Genomic DNA, 26,567 nt, shown 5'->3' with positions numbered 1-26,567 from the left:
GCCATTTCTAGTGTCTTCTACTGACATTCCCTGTTTTTTTCATATGCTTCATAATTTTTACTTCATTCTAGAACTTGTAAATTTCAGCAGGTTAGTTGCTGGATTTTGTTGCATTTCTTTGCAGAGTATAGAGCTTTATTTTAGCAGATGGTTACTTATGGAAATACATTTTAGAGAGGCCTCTAGCTGGGGAATATTTAGCCTTTCTTGTTAGAGACTTCTGATTCTGATGTGTGTTTGATCACACCCATTTACTGTGGTTGGCATGACTTTTATTACTTTGTCCTGGTTTATTTGCATATGTTCCATAATTTACCGACCTAGTATATTTTTGTATATATACATATGCAGTTCTAATTCCATAGGAATGCTGAGGATTTTTGTATTATAGCTTCATAGTACTTTTCTAAGAAGTAAATCTTTTCCTGCTTATGTGAAGACTTTTGGAGCCCTTATGTAGGTATTCTGTCAGAGTCAAGGGGCTACCATGCCAGTTCCTGGGTCTAGTTCTCCATTGATCCAGATATTTTTTTTAAAACTAAATTTCTAGCTGACTTAGTTTTCCTGCATTTGAATTTCTGTTCCTGGGCCCCGTGAGTCTGCTGGGCTCTGAACAAAAGCCCCTTCCCTCTGTGGTATTCTAAAAATTACATTCCAATAGAAATCTGGATCCATTAGCTCACTTCATACTATCGAATCCTGTACTTCATGTTCTCAAGTTTAAAAATAATTGTTTTTTTTTCCAGTTATCCAGTTTGTGTGTGGGGGGGTAGAAATATTTTGATCTTGGTCATTCTGCCATATTGAATATGGAGGTTTACTGGGTGTATTTTTGACATGCAAATCTGTATCTGCATATATGCCTATTTTCAGTTTGTTCTGGTTGTTTGCTCTTGGTATCTGTGTCAATGAAGGTTCAACCTTTCTGTTCATGACTGTATTTGCATGACCTAGAACAGTACCTGGCATCTCAAAACTTGGCCCTAGTATTCATAAGTTCTCAAAAGACACTCATTAAACTGATAGTCATCACCATCATATTGTAGTCAGTAACCTTCTTTACAAATATTTATTCTTCTCTTTGCATATGTTCTACATTTACCTTGCCTGTAAATTACTTTCTGATTAAATTCTTAGCTGAAAATATTTTGTAGAAATCCAGCTTTCTCTTTTCTGCTCATCAAGCCAAACTTCAGGTGATTATTGAGGAAAGTTAAAGATAAGTAGATAAATACTTCCTCCTGTATTTTTCTGTGTATTTTAGTGCATTTGCATACAAATATTTTATGTTCTTTTTTCATAGAAAAATCAACAATTTCATCAGTCCATGTTAGGATGGGCCTGAGTAGTTCTTTCTTTGAAAAGACCAACTAAAGTTAACCTTAAGTCAGATAGGAGTGAAAAGGAGAGTTTCTAGCACAGGGATTCTGTAGTGAACAAGGGTGGCTGGTTATAATACACACACACACACACACACACACACAGTGACAGTGTCTGGCCATTGGAAGGCTGCTTCTGGGTCCTGAAATTTCTTGCTGCTGCATCAAAGACCAAAGTTTGCCAACTTACTACAAAATAGTGATATGATAGTCTGATAAGAGTTCATTGGCTTGATCACGTAAACTATTGATATGAGTACTCTTAAGAACTGATTTCACAGCTTAGAGGGAAGAGAAGGCTGGAAGGGAGAGCCACAGCCCCCATAGAACCAGCATTAATGTCAAAGCTGGTTGTCACACATACGTAACTGGAAATGCACTCGACCTCCTTCAAAATCTACTCAGTTCATTCAGTAAACGTTTCCAAGGTGTTTGCTCTGTAGAAGTCAGCTACCATGTGTCTGTTAAATACCAAAAAATATGTTCTCACATGCAAAGGAACCCAGCTATATTTATACTTACTAATGTCCAGAGGGATGGAGGGTTGTGTACATATTGAGAGCCCTGAAATCATCTACCTAGGGTTTTTAATGCCCCATATTTATTTGTTTATGTTTCAGTGGTCTTATACTTTTTGTTGAAAATTACATAGTGCTGCTGCTTTTCTTTCAGCATGGGAAAACAAAAATAAAAAACATGAAAAAGTTCTTGAAATTTTACCCTAATAGTTACAACTAATACTTCCAAATTTCCCTATAATCATTAATCTTTAAGAAATGAGTATCAATCCTTATTTACCAAACATGTAAGAAAAATGACTTTTATTTTCTCCTCTTAAAAGAATGATTTTTAAAGTTTTACTGAAGTCACATTTTCCTATAAGAATTCTGTAAAGAAAATAAGTGAGAAACAAGAGAGCCATTAGAAACCAGAGCCAATGGACAACGTAGTACAGATCATTTATTGGCTAGAATGCCAAAGGAGTGTGCAGGGGGCCAAAATTCTTTCGTGGTCCATTAGCCAAACCACATATTCTCAGAGGATGGTCTTTTTTGATTCACACAACGTGTTCTATGGAGCCAGGCATAATAGCTCATGCCAGGAATCCCAGCTCTCAGGAGGATAAGAAGAGCTGAGAGCTTGAAGCCAGCTCTGATTAAGTAGCACAAGACTCTGTATCCTTCAAACAGCAACAATGAGCAAGAGTCTTGATAGGATTTCCTTTTGCACCTCTACTGAAGGATAAATATTGTGTTATGCAAAAAAGTAGTACTTTTTGTTTTAAAAAAGAGAGCTTTAACATGTTAAGTGAAAACACAAATGAAAATTCTTCCATCTCTTGTTCATTCATCTAAACCAAAATATGAAGTGGCAACTTTTTTTTAAATAAGTGAAAGCAGTTACAGTGAGAGGTAAGAGCTAAGTCCTTTGTATTGTCCGTGTTTTACAAATAATAGATGAAGTTCAACTGATTTGCCCACAAAGAGTCCATTCAGGGATTCCTAGTGCTCACATTTAGTGCTAGGCAGCAGTAAAGAAACACAGTGACACTGTGGGAAATGAGTGGACAGAAAGTCTAGGATTTAGAAGACAGAAAATTACCAAGCTACTCTTCTTAGAGAGAAAAGACTTCGATGAGGATGACAGAAAAGAAATAGCTCCCCATCCCTCATGGCATAAACTATTGATTTGGGATTTATTATTTCCAGTTTGCTGTCAGGAATGAGATGGCGACTACCTGAGCCACTCAGCTTCATTGTGTAGTTGCTAGGAGATAATGGTGACAGAAACATGCAGTGTGCAGAGGGTCAGTCAGTCTGAAGTGATCCACTTGATTCTCTTGATGGAACTTACAGCTCTGGCCTTTCCAAAATTCATCATTTACCATGGGTGTTTAGGTACTGGCCTGTGCCTTTCTCGGTCCTCTTCCAGGGTGGATTTTGAAGCCCCTAGCCTAATAGTTGTTCCCATGGCACTTTTGAGAACATGAAGAGCCCTGAGTGCTGGCTTTTACCATTTACTCCAGGAATTGATTTGACAGTGAGCAGTGTTTTGAGTAAACTGGAAGTAGAGTTGAATTTCGAATGCTTTTTGTTGGATTATTATCATTGTTATCCATAATAAGAATGTGTGTGTGTGTTTTTTTTCCAGTTCTGGGGCTTGAGCTCAGGGCCCGAGTACTGTCCTCTGGCTTTCTCAAGGTAGAAATCTACCACTTGAGCCACAGAACCACTTCCAGCTTTTTCCTATGTATGTGGTACTGAGGAATCAAACCCAGGTCTTCATACATGCTAAGCAAGTACTCTACCCGTAGGCCAAACTCTTGGCCCCAAGTATGTGAATTTTGAATTTACTATTTTTACTTTCTTTGATACAGTCTCTACATATTACAAGGAAGCCAAACAATGAATTATTGACACTATTTCAAGAAACTCTTGGCCTTTTTTTTATGCCAGTCCTGAAGCTCAAATGCAGGGCCTTGACACTTTCCTTGAGCTTTTGCACTTTGATCCACTCGCAGCAACGTTTGGCTTTTTGGTTGTTAATTGGAGTTAGTAGTCTCACAGACTTTCTTACCCAGGCTAAATTGAACTATGTTCTCAGATCTCAGCCTCTTTATTTCCTAGGATTATAGGCATGAGTCAATGCCCAGCTTCTTGGACATTTTTAAATGGATAAAGATAGGATTAATATTTAATAGTGGATAGTGCTAATGTACTTCTTTTAAGACAAATATTTTCCTTTTAAGTCAAATGTTTTATTTTTCATTAGTGGGGAGTTGGAGGTTTGAATTAATTGAACTGAGGCTCGAACTCTTGCTTGTTAGCCATGCTTCCCCCTTCCTTTTGCTGCTTAATTGGAGATGGAGTCTAGTGAGCTTTTTCTGCCTGGATTGGCCTTGAGCCTGCTAAAATAGGATTATAGACGTAGATTCTCCTTGTTCTTTAAGAAAAGGTTTTTGAAGGAATGTAACTCTAAAAATATTTAGGATGCTCAATGATAAGCAGTTTATTTTATCATGCACATCTCAGAAATGTATTAAGTAAACATTCTCCTTTTTGTGGGGGGTAGGGGGAGCAAGGGGACTGTTAGCAGTCCTGGCACTTAAATTCAGAGCCTGGGTGCCATCCCTGAGCTTTGTGCTCAAGGCTAACACTCTACTGCTTGAGCCACAGTTTCACCTCCCCCTCTCTCCCTTCCTCCCTCCCTCTCCCCTCCCCCCCCCTCTCTCTCTCTCTCTCTCTCTCTCTCTCTCTCTCTCTCTCTCTCTCTCTCTCTCTCTCTCTCTCATGGTGATTAGAGTTAGAGTTTTACAGATGTTCCTGCCCTTGTTGGATTTAAATTCTGATCCTCAGATCTCAGCCTCCTGAGTAGCTAGGATTAGTTGAGCCACTGGCTCCTGGCTGGTTCCCATCTTTCTTGTACATATGTGAAGCTTTAATGCTTTTGGAATAAGTAAAGAATAGAAAGTACAAATGAATTAGGAGCGCAGCAATCAGAGGAAGAGTATGGAATTCATCATTAGGATATCTAATTGGTAGTTCCAGTTCTCGAAAACAAATTATGGGATCTTGCGGGGATTGGAGGAAGGCATTAAATAAGATTTTTTTTTATATTGTAAAGATGAAGTCCAAAGGGGCTACAGTTACAGAAGTCATGGAATAAGTAAGTACATTTTGTTTTCAATAATGTCACCCCTTCTCTCACTTTTTCCCAGTTTTCCCCTCTGGATCTTGTGTGAGTTCTTTTTGATTTTCCCCTGTACTCTTTCTGAGATTCAGTTTTCTTATCTGTAAATTATAGCTGTTTGTTTGGGGGCATTTATCAAATTTCCTTTCAGCTCTAGGATCCTCTGTTTTATCAAAAACTCTAATTCTAGGGCTGGGAACATAACTTAGTTGTAGAGTGCTTGCCTAGCATGAACAAAGCCCTGGGTTCTATTCCCTGGTTACTACATACACAGAAAAAGCCAGGAGTGGTGCTGTGGCTCACATGATAGAGTGCTAGCCTTGAGAAAGCTCAAGGACAGTACCCAGGCCCTGAGTTCAAGCCCCAGGACTGGCAAAAAATCAAAAATAAAACATAACAAAAACCTCTACTTCTGGCTTTCTAACTCAGAGCTGTTTATGAAAGTGAGCCAGTGAAAACACATGGAGCCCAGATGGGATTTGCTCAAGGCGATACCTTGGGGTTAAAACCACCACAGACTGAGTTGAAGTGTGGAAAAAGCGTAGTGTGAAAGAAGAAACATCAAGGAAAATTGATATGTATATTCATTCAGATAGCCAGCTCACTCATGCCAGCATTTAAAAACTTGGACTTTGGTTTTATACTGAATAATATGAAGCTGCATGGTTTGAGGAATAAGTAGTCTTTAAGGAAGAAAGCCAAGACTACTCAGGAAACCCTGGTCCAGGTGGACCATGCAGTTCTGCAAACCCATCCACAAGGCAATATCCCTGTGGGATGCAGACTGCATTGGATCTTTGTGATTCTGTCTGGCAGTGATGAGTTTTTGGAGCCTAAGAGTGCAAGAGAAAGAGTGGGGGTGAATATATCACAAGAAAACAGTAAGGCAGAGTTTTCACTCTCATGCTTATGGCTGAACATTTATGATTCAGTGATAATAATAGGTAGAAAAATATGGAACAGGGCTGGGTGCAGTGGCTCACACCTGTAATCCTAGCTACTCAGGAAGATCTGAGGATCGCAGTTCAAAGCCAGCCCGGGCATTAAAGTCCATGAGACTCTTATCTCCAGTTAACCACCAGAAAACCAGAAGTGGTGCTATGGTTCAAGGAGTAGGGTAGTAGCCTTGAGTTGAAGAGCTCAAGCCTAGGCCCAGAGTTCAAGTCCCACAACTGACAAAAGAAAAAATGGAACAGATATGTAGAACAAGTGTGGCCATACTTTTCCATGTATATCATAGTATCAGAGAAGCAGACAGGGAGCTAGGAAGTTAAGATGACTTATTGGATGATGATGATGATGATGATAATGGTGTGTGTGTGTGTGTGTGTGTGTGTGTGTGTGTGTGTGTGTGTTAGTACTGGGACTTGAACTCAGGGCCTTGCACTCTTGCTTAGCTTTTTAATTCAGTGCTGGTGCTCTACCACTTGAGCCACACCTCCACTTCTGGCTTTTTGCTAGTTCATTGGACATAAGAGTCTCATATTTGTGTCTTTCCAGACTGGCTTTGAACTGTGATCCTTAGATCTGGGACTCCTGAGTAGCTAGGATTACAGGCAGAAGTGTCCAGTGCCCAGCCTTTTTAATAACTTCAAAAGTCATATATAGTTGGAGTATGGTAGCTCATACTTAGAATCCCAGCTACTTGGGAGGTAGAGATCAAGATTTCAGTTTGAGGCTATCTGAGGTAAAAAGTTAGTGATGTGTAAAGGTGCATGCCTGGCATCTCAGCCTCATGGGTGGCATAGGCAGAAAGATTGACATCCAAGGACACTCCTGGGCAAAAATGGGAGATCGAACCTGAAAAATAAAAAAACAGGTAAAGCAAAAAGGGGAAGGAGATGTGGTTCAAGTGGCACAGTTAACTAATAAGCACAAGACCCTGAATCAAAACCCAGGCAAACAAAAATAATTGTATACAGTAATGGCTTCTACTGTCTCTCAAATCCACATCACTGAAACATGCACAACTTCAGATATTCCTGAGAGGAGAAATGATAGCCTTTGCTTAAGCAGCAAGAGAAAGCTGCTTTTTGTTCAGATTCTGTTTTTATCGATTCTTTCCAGAATATCTCCTAATTGGATTAAAAGAAAAAAAGACCATATAGCATCTCAGTAATGATTAGGTGTCCCTGAATAGTTCTGTAGTTATAACTTTAATTTATCATGCAAGATAATGTGATGAGTCACTTGTCAATTGACCAAGCTTCACCCAAATCAATATATACATCAAGCTCATAAACTATTAGCTTTAGCCCAGCCAGGGCATAAAACGTTCACGTTTGGTGATTTACTGTGTCTGTCCCTAGTTTAGATGATGATTCACTGACCCAGAGCAGACTGACTTATCTGTGACTGATGGCCTTGTGTGAAAGCAGCTGGAAGTCCTCCTAGAAATGCCTTTCAATCTTCCTAAATGCATGGCTCTTTTTGAACACTGTGGCTTTTCTCCTCTTCGGTAAGGGAGAAGGGATCTGCTTTGAGAGTAGTTTGGGAATCTCACAGTGTTTGTATTTTATTTTGGTAGTGTTGTTTCGGAGCCCAGAGCTTTGTGGTAGTTAGGCAGGTCCTTCATCTCTAGCTTCAAAGCATTTTTAATTAGCAGAATAAAAAATAAATAAATAAAACAGTGGTCATATTTTTTGCATACAATTGTTGATTTTTTTTTAAAATGCCAATCCTGAGGTTTGAACTCAGAGCCTGAGCACTGTCGTTGGACTTTCTCAAGGCTAGAGTTCTATCCTTTGGGGCAACAGCACCACTTCCGGATTTTTCCATGTATGTGGGAGGCAAGTACTTTATCATTCGGGCAAACTCCCAGCCCCACGACTGTTTATTGAGATACAGTTTACATAACACAAAATCCTTTAAAATGTGTACAATTAGTAGTGCTTGGTATATTTACAAAAGTATGGTAATTGTCATGTTCTACTAGTTCCAGAACATGTGAATCATTTTATGAAGAAAATTTGTGTTAATAGTAACCCTTCTCTATTTCTCCCTCCTGTAACCAAAATAGAGAAAGTTTAACTAATACTAATGCAATTCAGTCAGCCCCTCATCCCTGAGGATTAGAGTTTCAATATTGTTTACTATGATAGTGTGAAATTCTACCCATGTGACTGCTAGTTTCTACTTTCATTGAAGCACTCAATAAATTCCAAAAGCTATTCAACACTTTATTACAAAATCACCCTTGGTTCGATGACTCTGCCCAACTATGAGCCAATATTTAAAATCAACTATACTAGGTGCTGGTGGTTCTTGTAATCCTAACTACTCAAGAGGCTGAGAATTGAGGCTCCTGATTCAAAAGTCTGAAAGGACGCAAGTGTTAGAGGGCTACCATGACCATTAAGTGAAAAGGCTAAGCAAGAGCTTGAGATCCTAAATTGAAGCCTTACTACTGGCACACACACACACACACACACACACACACACACACACACGCACACACACACACACACACACACACACACACACACACACACGCACACACACACACACACACACACACACAAAGCATGCTAGCCTAAGCCATGGTGCTTTGTATGGTAGGTATAGCTGATATACTTTCAACTTAAAATATTTTCCACTTATAATAAGTATATTGAAGGGGCTGTAGCCCTATTGTATACCATCTATTGCCCATTCTATAGCTGTACAGATGTTTTTCAACTTATGAGAGCTTAAATCTTGGTTAGCCCATTGTAAATTGAAAATATCCTTGTGAAAGTGCATTGGATGCCCTTAAACTGCTAATGCTGTGTATTTATATAAGCTATAAATATCTCACAAGACTGGTCCACTTAACAAGAGTTACCATAGTTTTGCTAGCCCAGGAAATATCAACATTTGAACCCAGAAGTATGTAATTTATGCTGAATTCATACTGCTTTTGCACTATCGGGATTTTTTAAAATCATTAAGCCCCACCATCACAAGTTGGAGACCGTATATAAAGTTATATGTGCATATAATTTATGTGTTTTAGTTCTGTAGTATCTGTACAACATTGTTTCTGTTTAATAGCAGAGGGGTATTCATAGTAGAGCAATAGATCTAATGTAAGCTACTCTCAAAGTCATGATGAGTTAGTTGCTTTACTTTCCTAAATAGAAGAAAAGGTGATGACCATTACTGCAGAAAACTTTTGTTGACCTTCCTGGAGTTCAGTCAAGGTTTAAAGTTGTTCTTACATCCATTGTCACTCTCCCCACACAGGGTGGCCTCAGACATGATGGGTAGATACCAGAATTTAACTTTATTATGGACCTCTACCTTGCTAATAATTCCTGCTGTGTAGACACATCCTGGTATGCTGTGTTAAGCCTCTTTGTTTTCCTTACATACTTACTCCAGTGGACAGCATGAGCAGACCTATTTACTTTCTAGCTCTCTCCTTTTCTCCCAAGAGGTGAGGCTGGCCAAGGAGATCAGACTAAAATGAGAATGTGAAGAATCTGGAATGCTAGAGCCAGTTGTGGAGCCTCCTCTAGGCTCTGCTTTTATGGCACTGCTTTTTATCCTCAACTGCCTTTCAAGTGCTCACTGCAAGGCTGTGCTTGTGTGTAAGCATGGGAGAATCCCAAGATTACTGAGGAGGCAGGCGTCTAAACAAGGGCCTGTTCCTTCATCTGAATGGTCTCCTGGGAAAACCAAGAGTCCCTACAGCTGTGGGAATGGGCAGTGTTTGTCCCAGAGAGCAGGTAGTTTGCTGCAGAAGCCATTCTGTAGTGATGGACTGCAGTTCAAACCTCAGGTGACCTCTCTACATGCCACCTTGGGCTCCGTAGTATCAGTCACATGCAAAGATGGCAACAAGGGCCTAGGACCTGAAGTCTTCACTCACTTAGGAAAGGATAGAGAAGTCTTCTGTTATGGTATGTCCTTCCTAAGCCTGTAAGAGAGTGGTGTGAAACCACCAGGGTTCATATGCAAAAAGAGAACTGTAGCTTCATCACACTGTAATAAGCCATGGCAAGACCACAGTGAGGTTAGTTAATACTTAGCCAACCATCCCCTGCCCCGGAAACGAGGTTGTTACTGTGGTACTCCTCTTGGTGGGGCTGAGAGCATGTCTCATCTCACCCTGCCACGGGTGACTTACTAACGTATTCCACTTACATCAGTTAGAAGATTTTGGCTTCAAGTAACAATAACAAAATAATGAAAACTAGATTTGTGGGGTTTTTTTAATAGGCGTTTATTTTCCCTCACATTTCTGGAAGTCCACAGACAGACAGCAGCTAGTGTTCAACATAAGAGCTGAAACTAGCTGATGGCTAGTTTCATGCTATGCTTTCCTGGCTGCTGGAGCACCCACGATCCTGCCCACATTCCAGACAGGAAGAAGAAGAGGACAGTTCCTATGTCAGGGAAGCCAAGGGTGTCAGTGCTACAACTTGGAAAATAAGTTATTGCAGTAACTATACCTGGGATGACCGTGTGTCAGCTGTTGAATGTGTATTAACTCACTAAAACTGAAGCACATGGGATTCGCGTTCCTGTTTCACAGATTAGGAAATGAGGATGCAAAGTTTCAAGACACAGGGCCTGGGTTCAAGCCTGGGCCAACTGCCAGCTGTCTTCAGAGTTTTCCTCTTCCATATAACAGTGTGTATCAATCTAAAGAGATACACAATTACCTGAGGGTCTTGAAAATTAGAAAAGATCATTATTGAGAGATCATTCAGACAGAATTGAAAAGGTTTGAGGTCAGATTCTGGCTTCTTTGTCACTGGTCAATCATTCAACAAAAAAATTAGAGTTGTTATTCAGACAGTAGAATTAATAAGACAGGCACACTTTCTCTGAACTTGAGTGGAAAAAAAGAAGACTCCCCACTCCAGTAGAATAAGCAAGAAAGTAAGGGGTGCCCTTTGTGGATGAATGAGAAAAAGAGATGCAGAATTATCTGCTGGGTCATTGGAGGAACTCTACATTCTCTATCCAGTGAATGATAAGGAGACCACTTCCTAAGGGGTGGCATGTAGATTGTGAATGAATGATAAAAAACCTCTTGCTGCCAGGCACTGGTGGCTTGCACCTGTAATCCTAGCTACTCAGGATCCAAGGATCATGATTCAAAACCACCCCAGGCAGGAAATTCTATGAGACTCCTGTCCAATGAACTACTGAGAAAAAGCTGGAAGTAACACTGTGCCTCAAGTGGTAGAATTCTAGCCTTGAGCATAGAGAGGCTCGGGGACAGTGCTCGGGCCCTAATTTCAAGCTACAGGACTGGAAAAAAAAATCTGGGGAATGTTCAGCCTGAACACTTGTTCTTGGGCTTTCCTCAAGGCTAGCACTCTGCCACTTGAGTCACAGCACCGTTTCCAGCTTTTTCTATGTATGTGATACCAAAGAATCAATCCCAGGTTTTCATGCATGCTAGGCAAGCACTCTACCACTAGGCCAAAATCCCGGCCCAAGAGTATTGTTTTTAAGGAAACAATGTTTTCCAGTTGCTAATGCTTGGGGAGGACTTGAGTCTGAGAGGTTGGAGGGGAGATTATGTTGAGCCTTGAAGTCAGAGAGAAGAATTTCCATTAATTGTAATTCTAATAGGAAGCTTTGATTCTCACTTGATTTCAGTAACACCATCTCACAGTAAGATATAATACTGGCTTTGACTATTGAGTTGATGATAGGATCAGATGATGCAGTGTGTATGAGACCAAATTATTCTATATAAAGTCTTGCATAAAGTAAGAGATCATAAAGGCCCCTAGAGGAAGTATTTCTTAGCAAGAAATAGGTCATTTAAAATTGTTTTTATTATATGCACATAAACATGGCATTAGACAATATAAGCTGCACAGAGACAAATAACATTTTTTAAAGCCTAGCATGTTTACAGTGTTGCATGGAACTCAGGGTCTTATTCTCATTCAAGGCTGGTATTTTGCCCACTTGAGCTACCCCTTCACTTTCAGTCCTTTGCTGGTTAACTGGAGATAAGAGTCTCCTGTATTGTTCTGCCTCAGCTGACTTAGAATCGTGATTCTCAGATCTCAGCCTTCTCAGTAAGAATTAGAGGTGTGAACTACCTACCAGCACCCTTCCAGCTTGTCAGATTTTTTTTTTTATTTACCACCCTTCCACCCCTCAGATTTGATTTTGATCTATCTTTTGGACCAAAAATGCTGGAGACAAAGCAAAATGTAAACTTTCTTACCTTGTGGCAAATGACATGAATTTGAGCTCAGTACCTTGAAGTTGCTTTGAGCCATGCCCCTAAGCACTTTGATGTTTAATTTGGTTTTCAGATAAGGTCTCCTACTTTGGTTCAGAGGGTCCTCAGACCCAATCTTATTTCTGTCTCCCCAAAAGCTGAAATTATACATGTGTGCCACCAAACCTAGCTAAAAAAATCCTCTCTTTTAAAAACAGTGCGTGAAGTGAGAAGGCACTCAACTCCTGACAAGGAGGGTATCTTCCCAGGTGAGCAGAATCTAATGGTCCCTTTCCTGTCTAGGCACGTATGCTCCCCAAGTCCAGCTCCTAGACAGAAGGGCGTTCCTGCCTTGACAGAGGGACTCTGCACAAGGAGACACTAGTGGAGATTTTGATAGCTGCCTGTCATAATATAGCAGATTGCAATCTGTAGGATTTCTGGAAATTTAGGGACTGAAAATGAGTTCCAAATGGGGTAGGGAGAGGAAATGGGGACAAAAACATGAGAAGGGGTATCAATGTATATGAAGTAATGTATCTTCTATCTGGCAAATGTAACTGTAACCCCTCAATTACAATAAAAAGTATATTTAAAAAAAAAAGAAATGAGTTACAAAGCAGAGAGAATTTGGTAGTTCAGTGCTCTTTATTCCAAAGCCTTCCCAGTTCGAGAGATCTTTAGTACTCACTGATTTTGCTCAATACATTTGAAACCAGAGTTAAATTAAGACTAATAAAAGTTCTGCTCAGCCAGATGCAAATCAGCCCTTGGTAGAGTTAAAATGATCTGCTTCTTACCCCAATCATCAGAGAGAGGAAAATTCTCTTCACTTGTGTTTTGTAGAATTGTTTTTAAAAACTGCGTACATCATACAATAACAGGTTAGAATATACATGAAGAAAGAAGTGGTGACTCATGGACAACTGATTGTTCTAATCAGTGTTAAGAGGCACTATGACAGCACCCAATGGTGGCATTAAGAGATAAGGACTCTCAAATGGCAGTAGTAGATAGGTTAGTGAAATTAGAGGGAAAATATGGGCAATGCCAAAAGAAATGGAATGTCTAGAAAAGAATGACTCAGATATTCTTTATTCTCAAGACACAATATGTGAGTGGAAGCATTTACTGGATGGACTTAACAGCCTAGGTAAATAGAAGAAAAAAAAATGACCTTGAAATTGAGCAACAGAAATTCTGTAACTGAAGCTCAGAGAAAGAACATATGAGCAACTAAAACCCAAAACATCATAAAGGACGTAATAGGGTAATATGCAATGCCTAATAGAAATACTGGTGGAATTCCAGAAGGAGGGCATAGAAATAAATAGGGTAGGAGAAATACATGTGAGAAAATAGATAATAATATACCCAAAATGGTGAAAGCATCCTGCAGATTCTAGAGTCTCAGTGACTTCCCAAGCAGAATGAATGAAAAGCAAGCTGCATCTATAAGCCCACACATCCACACTACTCAACACAGAAATAGAGAAAGCCTAGGGCTAGGAGCATGGCCTACTGGTAGAGTGCCTGCCTAACATACATGAAGCCCTAGGTTCGATTCCTTGCTACTACATACACAGAAAAGGCCAGGAGTGGCTCAAGTGGTAGAGTGCTAGCCTTGAGAAAACCCAAGGACAGTGCTCTGGCCCTGAATTCAAGCTCTAGGACTGGCAAAAAAAAAAAAAGAAAGAAAAAGAAAGAAAGAAAGAGAGAGAGAGGTAGGGAAGGAAGGAAGGAAAGAAGGAAGGAAAGAAGGAAGGGAGGGAGGGAAAAGATATATAAATGAAACTAGTTGTGTTTTAAACTATTTTTGACTATCTAAAGCAACAAACACAATAACTTCTGGAAACATAAATATGTAAAGTAATATACAATAATGTAAAGAGTTAGAACTATATACTACGTAAGATTTTAACGTCATTGAAAACTCTTAAAACACTTCAATAGGAGTAGTAGTGAGTTATAGATCCCTGGGTAGCCATTAAAATACAATGTAAAGACCAAGACATGTGAAAGGGTATCAATGTATGTGAATTAATGCACCTTCTATATGGCAAATATTATGTAACCCTTTTATTAATTACAATAAAGAATATAAAAACACAATGTAAGTTCTAGCTAAAATATATCAGATTTGATTCATATGTATATGTGAAATAATACAATCTTTTTGTTTTTAATGTCTAATACTGTAATTACTATATACTTAAAATCTATATTGAAACCTAGCAGTGCTTTCCCAATAGGTTTCTGTGTAACACAGTTACACATATAATATTTCCTGGTATTATTTGGACTAAAAATTGCAAGTGGCCGATCTAACCTCAGCTAGGCTAGATCACTATATTTTCTCCTAATACAATGATATCTGAGACTGCAGAGGGAGGTTTATGTGACTGTTCCAAGAGCATAAGGGTCAGTTTTATGTACTAATGTATCCGCACGGGAAGACCCTAACCTGCATTCTACCCTGAGGTGAAGGTGAAATATTTGAATCCTTAACCAAGAAGTGAAAGCTCTTCCAAAAATGCTGTCTGACTTTTTTGCCAAAGAAAATAGTTGATCATTTTACTTAAAAGTTTTTTTTGGAGAGGATTGTCTCAGATGGAATCAGCATGTTAACTCAGCTGCTCAGAGATAATTCCACACATCTGTCCTGTCAGCTGCTGGAATTTTATAGGGGTCTTTGTTTCGAGATGCCATCAGCACACCTATTGCACAAGTTAGAAATTGTGTTCTGTTATTGACATGGTCATTGTTAGCTGTAAATATGCATTCTCCAGTCTTCTGTGGTTCATATATTTTCCAAATTTCTCACTTTTTTAAACATTTACAGTGCTGCAGTCTGGGGTTATATCTATTTGTTCATTTAATAATCATAATCTCATTTATTGAAGATAAGTGATACAATTCTGCAGCCATTGTGGAGGCATGGGAAAAAATATCTGGTATGATTAGGAGTCCAGGAAGTAAAGTAATTTCCAGAACAATGGATTTGATGTGGATGGGAAAAGACTCTCCACTTTCACCTTACATAATTATATTTGAATTATATTAAGCAAAAGTAAACCAGACCCAAAGAAACATAAGCTGTATGCTTTCCCTCATTTGTAATTATTAAAATGTGCCTATAAAAATTTGCAAATAAACCCAATGGATAGTAAAAGACAAAAAATACACTTGGACATAATTATATTCATTTCAAATATTCACAGAATATTCTCTTATAATTTAATTTGAACTAGATCTGTTTGCTGCTAAGATTGTATTTTTTTCACAAATCAAGGAGTGTGTGTTTGTGTGTGTGTGTGTGTGTATGTTATTGGGAATCAAACTCAGGAACCTGTGTAGGCTATATAAGCCTTCTATCAATGAGCCTGAATATTAATTTTTACAAAGAAGTTGAACTACAAGATTCCAGAATGGCAAAAGTTTTGGAGATAAATATTCATTTTTTTTCTTTTTTTTCTTTTTTCTTTTTTTTTTTTTTTTTTGCCAGTCCTGGTCTTGAGCTCAGGGCCTGAGCACTGTCCTTGGACTTTCTCAAGGTTAGAGCTCTACCACTTGAGCCTCAGCACCACTTCTGGCTTTTTTCTATGTATGTGGTACTGAGGAATAAAACCCAGGTCTTCGTGCATGCTAGGCAGGCACTTTAATCACTACACCAAACTCCCGGCCCTCATTTTTTTTTCAAACATGGAAGACAGTGGGCTATGTAGGCAGCGTTCATTGATTATTGTCTTATCCAATGCAGATATTTATGTATTTTGTACTCTGAAATTTTTCACTGGCTTTGAGTATTAGTCTTATTGCAAAAGAAAAAAATCTTATAAGCTTCAAAAATGATAGAGTAATATCTCACCTTACTGATTTCATGTTTCTCCTCCATAAGAATGGACCTATCTTGTCTAAGGTAAAGAAATTAGTAAAAACCTCTGATCACCAAATTATTGAACAATAAAAACTCAAGGTCAGCACTAGGGATCTGAGGTCAAGCCTGAGAACCAGGGAAAAACAGTATTTCATGTTTTCTTGAAATGGTTTGATTTTTTAAGACATGCATGTGCTTGCAATGTTATTATCAGTTAATTATCAGACCTGTTTACAAAAATGTACCATGGATAGAACAATGATAGAATTATAAAAATTTCCTGTTTAAGGTGATTTAGAAATTTGGAAGAGTTTCTAGCAGTATAGGAGTATAAACCAATGGAATTCCTATTAAGAGAATTATTATTTATCCTCTTCGTTTACAGTCATGTATATCAGTATATCTTTATACATGCCATAGTTTTGGATTACATTTTATAACAATCTACTACTGCTCCGTATATCAAAATTTACTGTTCTTCAGTGGGTGTTAATGTTCACACTTAAAAAATTACTGTTTAATCACTCTGATTACCTGTTTCTACCCTGGGTTTCTGTTTGTAGTGAGACAGCTACCTCTTAATCAATGTGTGATTAAGACACCTTAGCTTGTTCCATCCATCTTGTGAATATGGGTGCAGAAATCCTTTGATTCTAGCTTTTAATTATTTCCCAGAAGTAGAGTTGTTAGTATATGGTATCACTCTTTTAAAACTGTTTTCTTAGAGGCTATAACTTCTTCCATTTTACCTTCCAAAAGCATGAAGATTTCAATTCATCCACATCCTCACTAAGAACTATTATTTTCTGGGCTTCTTTTTTTTTTCTTTTAATAGTAACTAAAGTAATAAATATATGCTGCTGCCGGGAGTTTGGCCTCATGGTAGAGTGCTTGCCTAGCATGCACAAAGACCCAGGTTCAATTCCTCCGTACCACATACATAGAAAAAAGCCAGAAGTGGTGCTGAGGCTCAAGTGGTAGAGCTCTAGCCTTGAGAAAGCTCAAGGACAATGCTCAGGCCCTAAGTCCAAGCCCCAACTGGCAATAAATAAATAAATAAATAAATAAATATAAACTGCTACGTTTTTACACCCTTCTTTCCCATCGTCTTAGTCACTTTACAGAATAAGCTTTTACTGTCTATGTTTGATATAACATTCCTCATTCTGTGAGTGTATAGATATTTTCATGCTAAGTTTATATGGCCACATAGTTATTAAGTATAAGAGAATAAAGACTAAAGGTCTTTACTTGATGAGGATTGTTCCCTAAATTCCTTTCCACCACATTAGCTTTTCTCTATTAATTTTAAGCTGAATGTTGTGATTTTATGACACACACTGCTTATCAATCACAGATTTTATACTTTCCTCCAGAAAATCCATTCCTCATTGTCGAAGAATTAACAGGATGCTCTCCAACGAGTCTCTACATCCCCCTGGGTTTAGCCGCTCCAACTCCCAAGCCTCTGTAGACAGTGGATCCATGGAGGATTTCTGGCGGGAAATAGAGAACCTTAAAGAGCACAGCATAATGGAAGGACAGGAGGAGCAGCCGTCTACCCCCACTGAGCCCAAGCCTCTGGACGGTAAGGGGATATGGAGCTAGGCTTGTCCTGTCTGTTATCTTTTCCATTGTGTGCTATCTGTTGGCCTGTTGACAAGCAGAATCACTTCACCCACAGTCCAAAGACTCACCCTTTAGAACTTGGCCCAACCACTTATCTGCTAGACATAAATCTATCCAACTGACATGTGGATAGAGCCAACGTGACAAACTGAAGGAGTGCTGCACTTCAAAGACATCCAGATCAATTCCTTACGAATCACTATATAAGGACTTCATGTTATTTATCATTAAGCAGATTGAGTAGTCTATTTGGGATGTCTATTATTAGTGACTTTACTACTGTGGGGAGGAGATTGTGTGTGTGTGTGTGTGTGTGTGTGAGAGAGAGAGAGAGAGAGAGAGAGAGAGAGAGAGAGAGAGAGAGAGAGAGAGAGAGAAACAGATAGAGACAAAGACAGACAGACAGATGGACAAAGAGGAGGAATGAGCATTTGCCAGTACAATTTTGAGACAAAAACTGACTTTGAAGCATTCCTTGGTATGAATAATAGATTACATTATGTATAACATAATATACTATGTAATAATGTGTTACCCAGTATTGTGTGAAATAAGGTTTACATTAAATATTCTGGATTTAAACAGAAAGAAAGTTGAAAGTAAAAGAAAAAAATGTTTGTAATTGATTCTGGCTGTCAGAGAGCAAAATTCCTCATCTGATATTAAAAGAATTGGTTATCACTTCCAGGCCTAGCTGTTGCTGGGTAAATATGTAAGATGTCTAAGAATGTTTTCACTAGCTAGTGATTGATTATTCTCAAAGCAATAAGGATTAACTGAAACTTCAAAAACCTTCTTGGCTGACAGAAGTGAACAGTGGCCTATACTCTTATCCCAGGTAGATTAGAGGCTGAGGTAGGAAGATCTGAGTCTCAGATAACCTGGGCGAAAGCCTGAGCCTCTATCTGAAAAACAAACAAGAGGTCTTACTATCCTGAACAGGCCAAATGTCATGGGACAAAAAAAAAAAAAAAGATAAAGGGCTGTGAGTGTGGCTTAAGTGGTACAGTACTTTCTACAAGGAAATCCTGAGTTCAATCTAATTTAGCGGAAAGAAAAGTATTTTAATTCTTCATTCCTTTCTCTACTATTCTGTCTTTTCTCTTGCCTGGTTATCTAGATCAGGAATTATGTCTTCTGAAATCATCATAAATGTCTTAACACTGGATGTATGAATGAAGAAAACATGCTCTGATTACAAATGGCAGTAGTATTGGTCTTAAAAAAAAATAAAGACCTTCTGGACGCTGATGTCTCATGCCTGTAACCCTAGCTACTCAGGAGGCTGAGATCTCAGGATCATGGTTTGAAACCAGCCTAGGCAGGAAAGTTCATGAGACTTTGATTTCCAATAAACTACTGGGGGAAAAAAAATCAGAAAGTAAGGGCCAGGAGTTTGGCCTAGTGGTAGAGTGCTTGCCTAGCATGCACAAATACCCAGGTTCGATTCCTCAATACCACATACATAGAAAAAGCTGGAAGTGGTGCTGTTGCAGAAGTGGTAGAGCTCTAGCCTTGAGAAAGCCCAAGGACAGTGCTCAGGCCTTGAGTTCAAGCCCCATGACTGAGAAAAAAAAAAATCAGAAAGTAGAGCTATGACTCAAGTAGTACTGCACTAGCCTTAAGCAAAAAAGTCAGGGACAGTGCTCAGTCCCTGAGTTCAAGCCCTTGGACTGGCACAAATGAAAATAAATACCTGTCATTTGTGCAATATGGACAAACCTAGATGACACTATATGAAGTAAAATAAAGGAGGTACTATATGATCTTAATACAGGACTGTACAAAAGTTGAACTCACGCAGGTGAAGAGCTCTTTATCAGTAAAGAGAATGATTGCTGCTAATCACACTGACCTCGAGAGTGCTATGGGAAAGCGTCTTGTAAAGTATGTAGAAGTTTAGTCAGAAAATAGGGATACGTACAGATATGTACTGATAACACAGTGATTACAGTTAGTAACTATGGATTTGGTTCTTGGCAGTGACTAAGAAAGTAGAGTTTAAACATTCTGGTATTAACAATGCCTGAGGTAGTGTGTATTAATTATCTCAATTTGACAGCATATATATATATATATATTACATATGTTTTTTTTATTGTAATTAGTAAAAGGGTTACATGATATTTGCCAGATAGAAGGTGCATTAATTCACGTACATTGATACCCTTTCACATGTCTTGGTACCCATTTCCCTCCCCCCCCACACCCCCCACCCGTCTTGGTTTTCCCTATATTACATATGTTTTAGCAGTATGTTTTACATGATAGATACTTAATACTGTTATACAAGGTCGTAAGAAAATAAAGATACAAATCAAAAATAAAAAGAGTCATGTATTTGTCCTGATTCCTAACCTCCAAGTCCAGTCCTAATACCACACAGCTGTCATTTTCCTATTTGTAACTCCCGTTTCTATCAGGGAGCAACTGGAACCAGTCTCTACCAAGTATTTACACATTTATTCACACCTAGAACACACAGAAAGACATATGCTACAAGACATAGACCTACTCATCAGAATTGAATATTTATTGACAGGCACTTGTTTTTCAAAGGGCCACTGCCTCCCACTTACTAGACAGACTACCATGTGAGCTAGCCCCCATCCCTTCTTGCTTTGGTTACTCTTCAGGTAAAGTCTTGAGTGTCTAGCTGAATGCCAGTGGCTCATACCTACACATCTTAGCTACTTGAGAAGCTGAGCTCTGAGAATTGTGATTAGAAGCCAGCCTGGGCCATAAAGTCTGTGAGATTCTCATCTCCAAAAAAGGAAGAAGTAAAGCTTTGCCTCAAGTGGTGGGTGCTAGCCTTGAGCACAAACGATCAGAAGCAGGCAGGGCTTCGGCCCTGAGTTTGAGCCCCAAGACACACACACACACACACACACACACACACACACACACACCCCTTAAGTTTCTGCCCTGGGCTGATCTCCCATATAGCTAGGCCTATTGATGTGTGCTATCTCACCCAGCTTATGAGTTCAGATATGGTTTTGCTAACCATCTTCCTCCTGATCTCCACACCCCACGTAGCTGAGATGTTAGCCATGAGCCCGCCACCTTACTCAGCTCTGTCCTTGAAGCATTTGCACAGATCTTAAGTGTACTATTCAATGATCTTTGACAAATGCCTGCACTCTTAAAATCTCACACTGATGAAGACAGATAACATGTCCCTCAATGCATAAAACCTCCTTGCTTTAGTAAGATGACAACACACGATTCCTGAGCCAGGGCAGCCATGATTCCAGTGTTTGTGCATTCTAAGTCATTAAGTGCCTGCCTTAGCTCACTAAACTAAACTGTACGTGTCTCAGATTCAGCTATTATATCAATAGCTCAACCTTTTGGTTGGTGGGTAGTTTGCGTTAGTTGCTAGGGTCACCTGAGCACACCACCATCTCCTGTCACAGGTTGCAGAAGTCTAGGTGCCAGAAGGACGATATATCTCTGTGGAATATAAAGGACAATCTGCTCCTAACCATTCTCTTGCTGCTGCTGGAACTGCTGGTGACAATTCTTGGTGCTTCTCAGCTTATAGACAACACTGGTGCAAATCTCTGCCTCCATAGTCTCATTGCATATTGCACATTCCCTGGGCTTCTATGACTGTCCTTTCTCCTGTTCAGATACCAGTGACAGGGAAATAAGGGCTCATTCCAGAGGACTTCATCTCAACGTTTTCTAGTTTTTGTTTGGAAGTTGTTTCTTTTTATAAATTTATTGGGGTACAGGTCTCTAAACAAATTGTATGTTTTCATGAAATACAACATGATGCTTTGATATATGGATTGAACCTATATCATCATTACAACTACAAAGACCACTTCCAAATAAGCTTTCATTCACAGGAACTAAGGGTTAAAATTTTATCATTCTTTGGCTGAAGACACCATTCAGATTGTCATGGTAGCATTTCAGTATAAGAATGTATCACATACTCACTCAATTTACATGTTAATGGACTTGTGAGGTTTTCATTGCTGTCATTGTTACAGTTGCCCGTGGTTTTGTTTTTTTTTTAATTTGGGCTATTATAAATATGACTGCTGTGAGTAAGATTATAAAACTGTTTTGTGGACATGTATTTTTATTTCTCCTGGATATGTATTTTTAATAGATTATACTGTTTTATAGTCTTCCCAGGAGTTGATGACACAGTTATTTCTCCATATACTTGAAACATTTCTTGCCAGTTTGCTTGATAGGAGCAGCTATTACTTATAAAAAAAATATCATCAGACATGAGAAAGGGTATCAATGTATGTGAAGTAATGCACCTTCTATCTGGCGAATATAATGTAACCCTTCTATTAATTACAATAAAAAATATGAAAAAAAATAGCATCTAACAGATTTTCCTGTAATTACTGTCCTTTCATGTATATTGTTTTGTGAAATCTTATGACTGTCTTTAGAAACTATCATTTTAAGCTGGGCACCTATCATCCTAGCTACTCAGGAGGCTGAGATCTAAGGATCACAATTTGAAGTCAACCGAGATATGAAAGTCTGTGAGACTCTTACCTCCAGCTTCCAAAAAGCTGAAAATGAAGTTGTGGCTCAGTAGTAGAGCTCCAGTCTAGGACAGCAGCCAGGTCCTGAGTTCAAGTCTCAGTACTGACATACACACACAGACATACACATACACATAAATACACATACACTTACATACACACAAACCTACAAAAACCATATTCTTCGATTAGTGATGTTATTTGCATGAATTTTTTACATATCCTGGAAACAATTTTTTGTAAGATATATGTACTGCAAATATATTCCTATTGTCAGTATTTCTCCATGGTCTTAATGAAGATCACTAAAAATCACTCTGTTTTCCTCTATCTCTTGCACACCTCTCTCTGTGTCATTCTCCCTTTGTCATTGTTTCTACAAGAATATAGAAATACAGTCAATTTTTGTATCTTGTTCTTAAACCTCATTGCTTTCCTAAATTCATTTCCTAGTAGTTGTCTACTTGAAACCTTTTAGGGGTTTCCTGCATACAACAAGAGATTGCCTGTGAATGGAGACAGAGGCCTTATAGCAAAATAGAGCAATGAGATTCTGAGTCTCCAAAGCAGACCAGTACAATGGAGAATAAGAAGCAAGGAAAGAATGGTATGAATATGCCCTGTTGACCATGTTCAAACCAGGGGAGAAAGCCATCAGCATTTTCAAGGACTCATTTTGAAAAATGGGTTGTGTATGTGTGTACACTTGTGCCTTGGGTCTTCAACTTGGGACCTATTGTATGTCCCTGAACTTTTTTTTTTTTTTTGCCAGTCTTAGGCCTTGAACACAGGTCCTGAGCACTGTCCTTGGGCTTTCTCAAGGCTACAGCTTAAGCCATACCACCACTTCAAGCTTTTTTTTTTTTCTATGTATGTGGTACAGAGGAATCTAACCCGGGTCTTCATGCATGCTAGGCAAGCACTCTACCTCTAGGCCAAACTCCCAGCCCCTTCCCTGAACTTTTTGCTCAAGGTCTACCACTTGAACCTCAGCTCTACTTCCAAGCTAACCTGGGCTACAAGAGAATTTGAGGCCATTCTCGGCTACATAGTGAGACTCTTTGTCCATTAAAACAAAAAACAATTGAAGGTAGGGGATTATGAGATTATATTCAGGGGGTAATAAAAAATGCCTTGGTGATAGATATGGTGATGTATAAAACCGTTGTCAAGAATATCTCCTAGAGGCCGGGAGTTTGGCCTAGTGGTTAAAGTGCTTGCCTAGCATGCACAAAGACCCAGGTTCAATTCCTCGGTACCACATACATAGAAAAAAGCCGGAAGTGGTGCTGAGGCTCAAGTGGTAGAGCTCTAGCCTTGAGAAAGTCCAGGGACAGTGCTTAGGCCCTGAGCTCAAGCCCAGGACTGGCAAAAAAAAAAAAAAAAAAAAAAAGAATATCTCCTAGATCCTTCTGCCCTATTGCTTGCCATATATTGGCGGGTAGGTTTTGGGTACTAAAATGTGGAAGAGTGAAAGAAGCCTAAGGTTGTGAATGAAGAGTGTAAACTCAGGTTTGAACTTGTTTGAACATGCTATGGTAGACTAAGCCATGTAGCTATGGAGTAGGCATTTGAGTTTGTAGAGCTGGAATTCAAAGGAGTGCTGAAGTTCAAGTTCCACATCTGACAGCTAGAGTAAGGAGTGCACACGCAGCTTACATCATTCAGCGATCAGCAGTCACTCTGTCTATCTCTCTTATGTGGGGAACACATTTCACAGAGGCTTCACCCTAGTGAAAAGTCCAAGGATTTAGACCAACTTCATCCCGACTTTATGTTAATTTACCTACGAGTGTCTCCTTCCTCCTTCTCCTTCATTAACACCTTACAGAAGTAGAGAGAGGAAAAAAAAATCCAACTTTTAAAACTGCCATATTAAGTTATATTTATAAATTGTTAACTGTAGAAATGAAAATCTAAGCTAGGGCTTAAGGAACAGAAGACGACTTCCAAGGTATAACTCTGTGGCTTTAAAGTTGTTGTAGGTTCCTCAGTTGATGAGTGGATCAACAAGTTGTGGTATTTGTACACAATGGAATTCTATGCTGCTGGCAGAAAAAACGACATTGCCCCATTTGTAAGGAAATGGAAAGATTTAGAAAAAAAGTCATATTAAGTGAAGTAAGCCAAACTCAAAGGAACATAGATAGGCTCCATGGTTTCCCTCATTTGTCATAATCAGTAGGAACCTTGGGCTCTCCTAGCAGAGATTTACAAAAGAGCAAAACCTAGATACATAAAGCCATATAGTATGATGCTAAATGAAAGGACCTCCAGGTTATAGAAACAAAAGCCATGTAAGAGTGATTGTTATCATTAATGTACTATATTATCTCTCATCTCTTTTGCTGTTCCCTTGGTTATCTCATATTGTTACAGTATCTCACTTTGTTATCTGATATATTGAATATATTTGTATTTGGTTATTTGAAATTGGATAGGGAAGGGGGAAACGAGATGAGGGGTGGATGTGGGGGGAGGGAAATAGGGACCAAGACATGAGAAAGGGTATCAATGTTTGTGAAGTAATCTGGTATCTGGTGAATATAATATAACCTTTCTATTAATTACAATAAAAAATGTGAAAAAAAAAGAAAAGAAACCTCCAAAAAAAAAGTTGTAGGTTAGAACTGTGGATCATACATGTACATTCCATTTTCTCTGAAAGAGACTGCTTACAAAGCAAACAAACAATAAAAACAAGATGGCAGATCAAATGTTTGCCTAGTTGAGAAGTTGGTCTGGTGGAAGCACATTAGAATCGTTTGCATCCCAGTGATGTAATAATGTAAGCAGAGTCCAAGCCTGCTAGACTTGGGCTTTGGCATGTGTTTACATAGCAATCTAATCTGCTCTTTACACAGCCCTCATTCAGGCACTGCCTGCTTTGCCTCATATCCAGTGAGGCGTGTGGAGTGGATTCCCTATGGCAGGATGTTGCTATCCTTAATTCCTTTTATCTTTGTACATCCCTCTTACAATGGAGTTAATTTGCATAGGTGAATCTTGGGTTTTTGAAAAAGAAAAAACCAGACTGAAAATTCTCATGTTCAGAATAAGGAAAAAAATGTAGAACAATACAGTCTGATGAGTACCTCATTTTGTTCCAAGTTTCTTTGCCATCTTCACAAATACATTGCTTACAAAGCAATCTGATACCCAGCCACTATCTAATTCTTTGGTCCCCAGTGTTGGATATCCATTTCATTGGGAATTATACTTGGTGTCAGGATGTGGTTACAAACTCTAGCCCTGTCCTGATAGATGTCTAGGGGAGGTAGTTGTGGATGCTTCCATTTATTCCATTCACAGGAGAGGCTGGTTCATCTTGGTGGGAGACTTGATGGTATGGCTAAGTGGGCACACCATGACCTAAGGATCTGCTGCCAGAACACTTATATTTTCTGGAATGTGCCCATGTCCATTTCATCCTTACTTATAGTCTTTCTCTAGGAGATCTTAACCTGTGAATGAGGTTAGGATTACATATGTTGATCAAGGGGGATTCATGAAATAACAGAAGTAATGCATGACTTACAGATCGTAGAGAGAAGGGCTTAGTGAGTTGTTCAGGGACAAAAAGATGCAGGGAAGCTACCCAGGGCCTGTACACTCAACCAATAGATAGAAAGCAAGAGAGAAGGAGTGTGATAGCTAAGGGCTGAAATCCTCGTTGGGGCCTAAGGTGTTTTCCAGGCATATGTGTCTATGGGCTCTACTTGGTGAATTTGGAGTCCACAATTGATAAGGCCAATGATGGAAGCTTGGGAGGTAGAGGTCAGTGTAAGTGGATGAAGTTCCATTAGCTGTCCCCACAGAAGGGTGGCCACCAGGACCATGTAATGCAGATATCGGGATAGATGCATTGAGGATCCTGGAGGACAGGGGAACCTGGGAATTGTCCAGGGTTGGAGCCCTGCTTCTAATAAGAAGAAGGGAAACATAATCAGAATGACTGCAAAGCAACAGAAGAGTACAGGACTTCACTACACCCTAGACATAATTAGCCAAAATTATTTAGCTAGTAGGTGATGATTCTGGATTTGAACCTGCTTTAAATAGAAACCCTTTGTGTTCCATTAAACTGTGCTTTTGGGGTTATGATTTTAGTCTAAATATTCATTTCCGGCAAGGAAAATGTGTTCTTCAAGTATTAAATGGTATTTTCATATTCCACTTATTAAAACTAGAATCTAGACTTTTCCTTCACTCTTGGAGTCTTTCTCATAACTCCAGCAAGCAAGATTGCTGACCAATCTCCCTTGCTGTGTGATACACACGGACGGTATAGA

At 39.1% G+C, this 26,567-nt stretch overlaps 1 protein-coding gene across 1 annotated transcript in view; it reads left to right on the top strand.

Moving 5' to 3' along the window:
- Arhgap28 (Rho GTPase activating protein 28) overlaps positions 1 to 26,567 on the top strand; it is an 82,874-nt gene that overhangs the window by 520 nt on the left and 55,787 nt on the right. The window contains exon 2 of the mRNA XM_090353481.1: positions 17,500 to 17,711. Within this exon, the coding sequence (XP_090209607.1) occupies positions 17,534 to 17,711 (178 nt within the window). The 5' untranslated portion in view covers positions 17,500 to 17,533. The remainder of the gene's footprint in view (positions 1 to 17,499; positions 17,712 to 26,567) is intronic.

The sequence above is a fragment of the Megascapheus bottae genome, chromosome 19, assembly GCF_031878675.1.
Source record: "Megascapheus bottae isolate mThoBot1 chromosome 19, mThoBot2.hap1, whole genome shotgun sequence".
Taxonomy (NCBI): Eukaryota; Metazoa; Chordata; class Mammalia; order Rodentia; family Geomyidae; genus Megascapheus; species Megascapheus bottae.
This window is presented reverse-complemented; position numbering and strand designations above follow the sequence as displayed.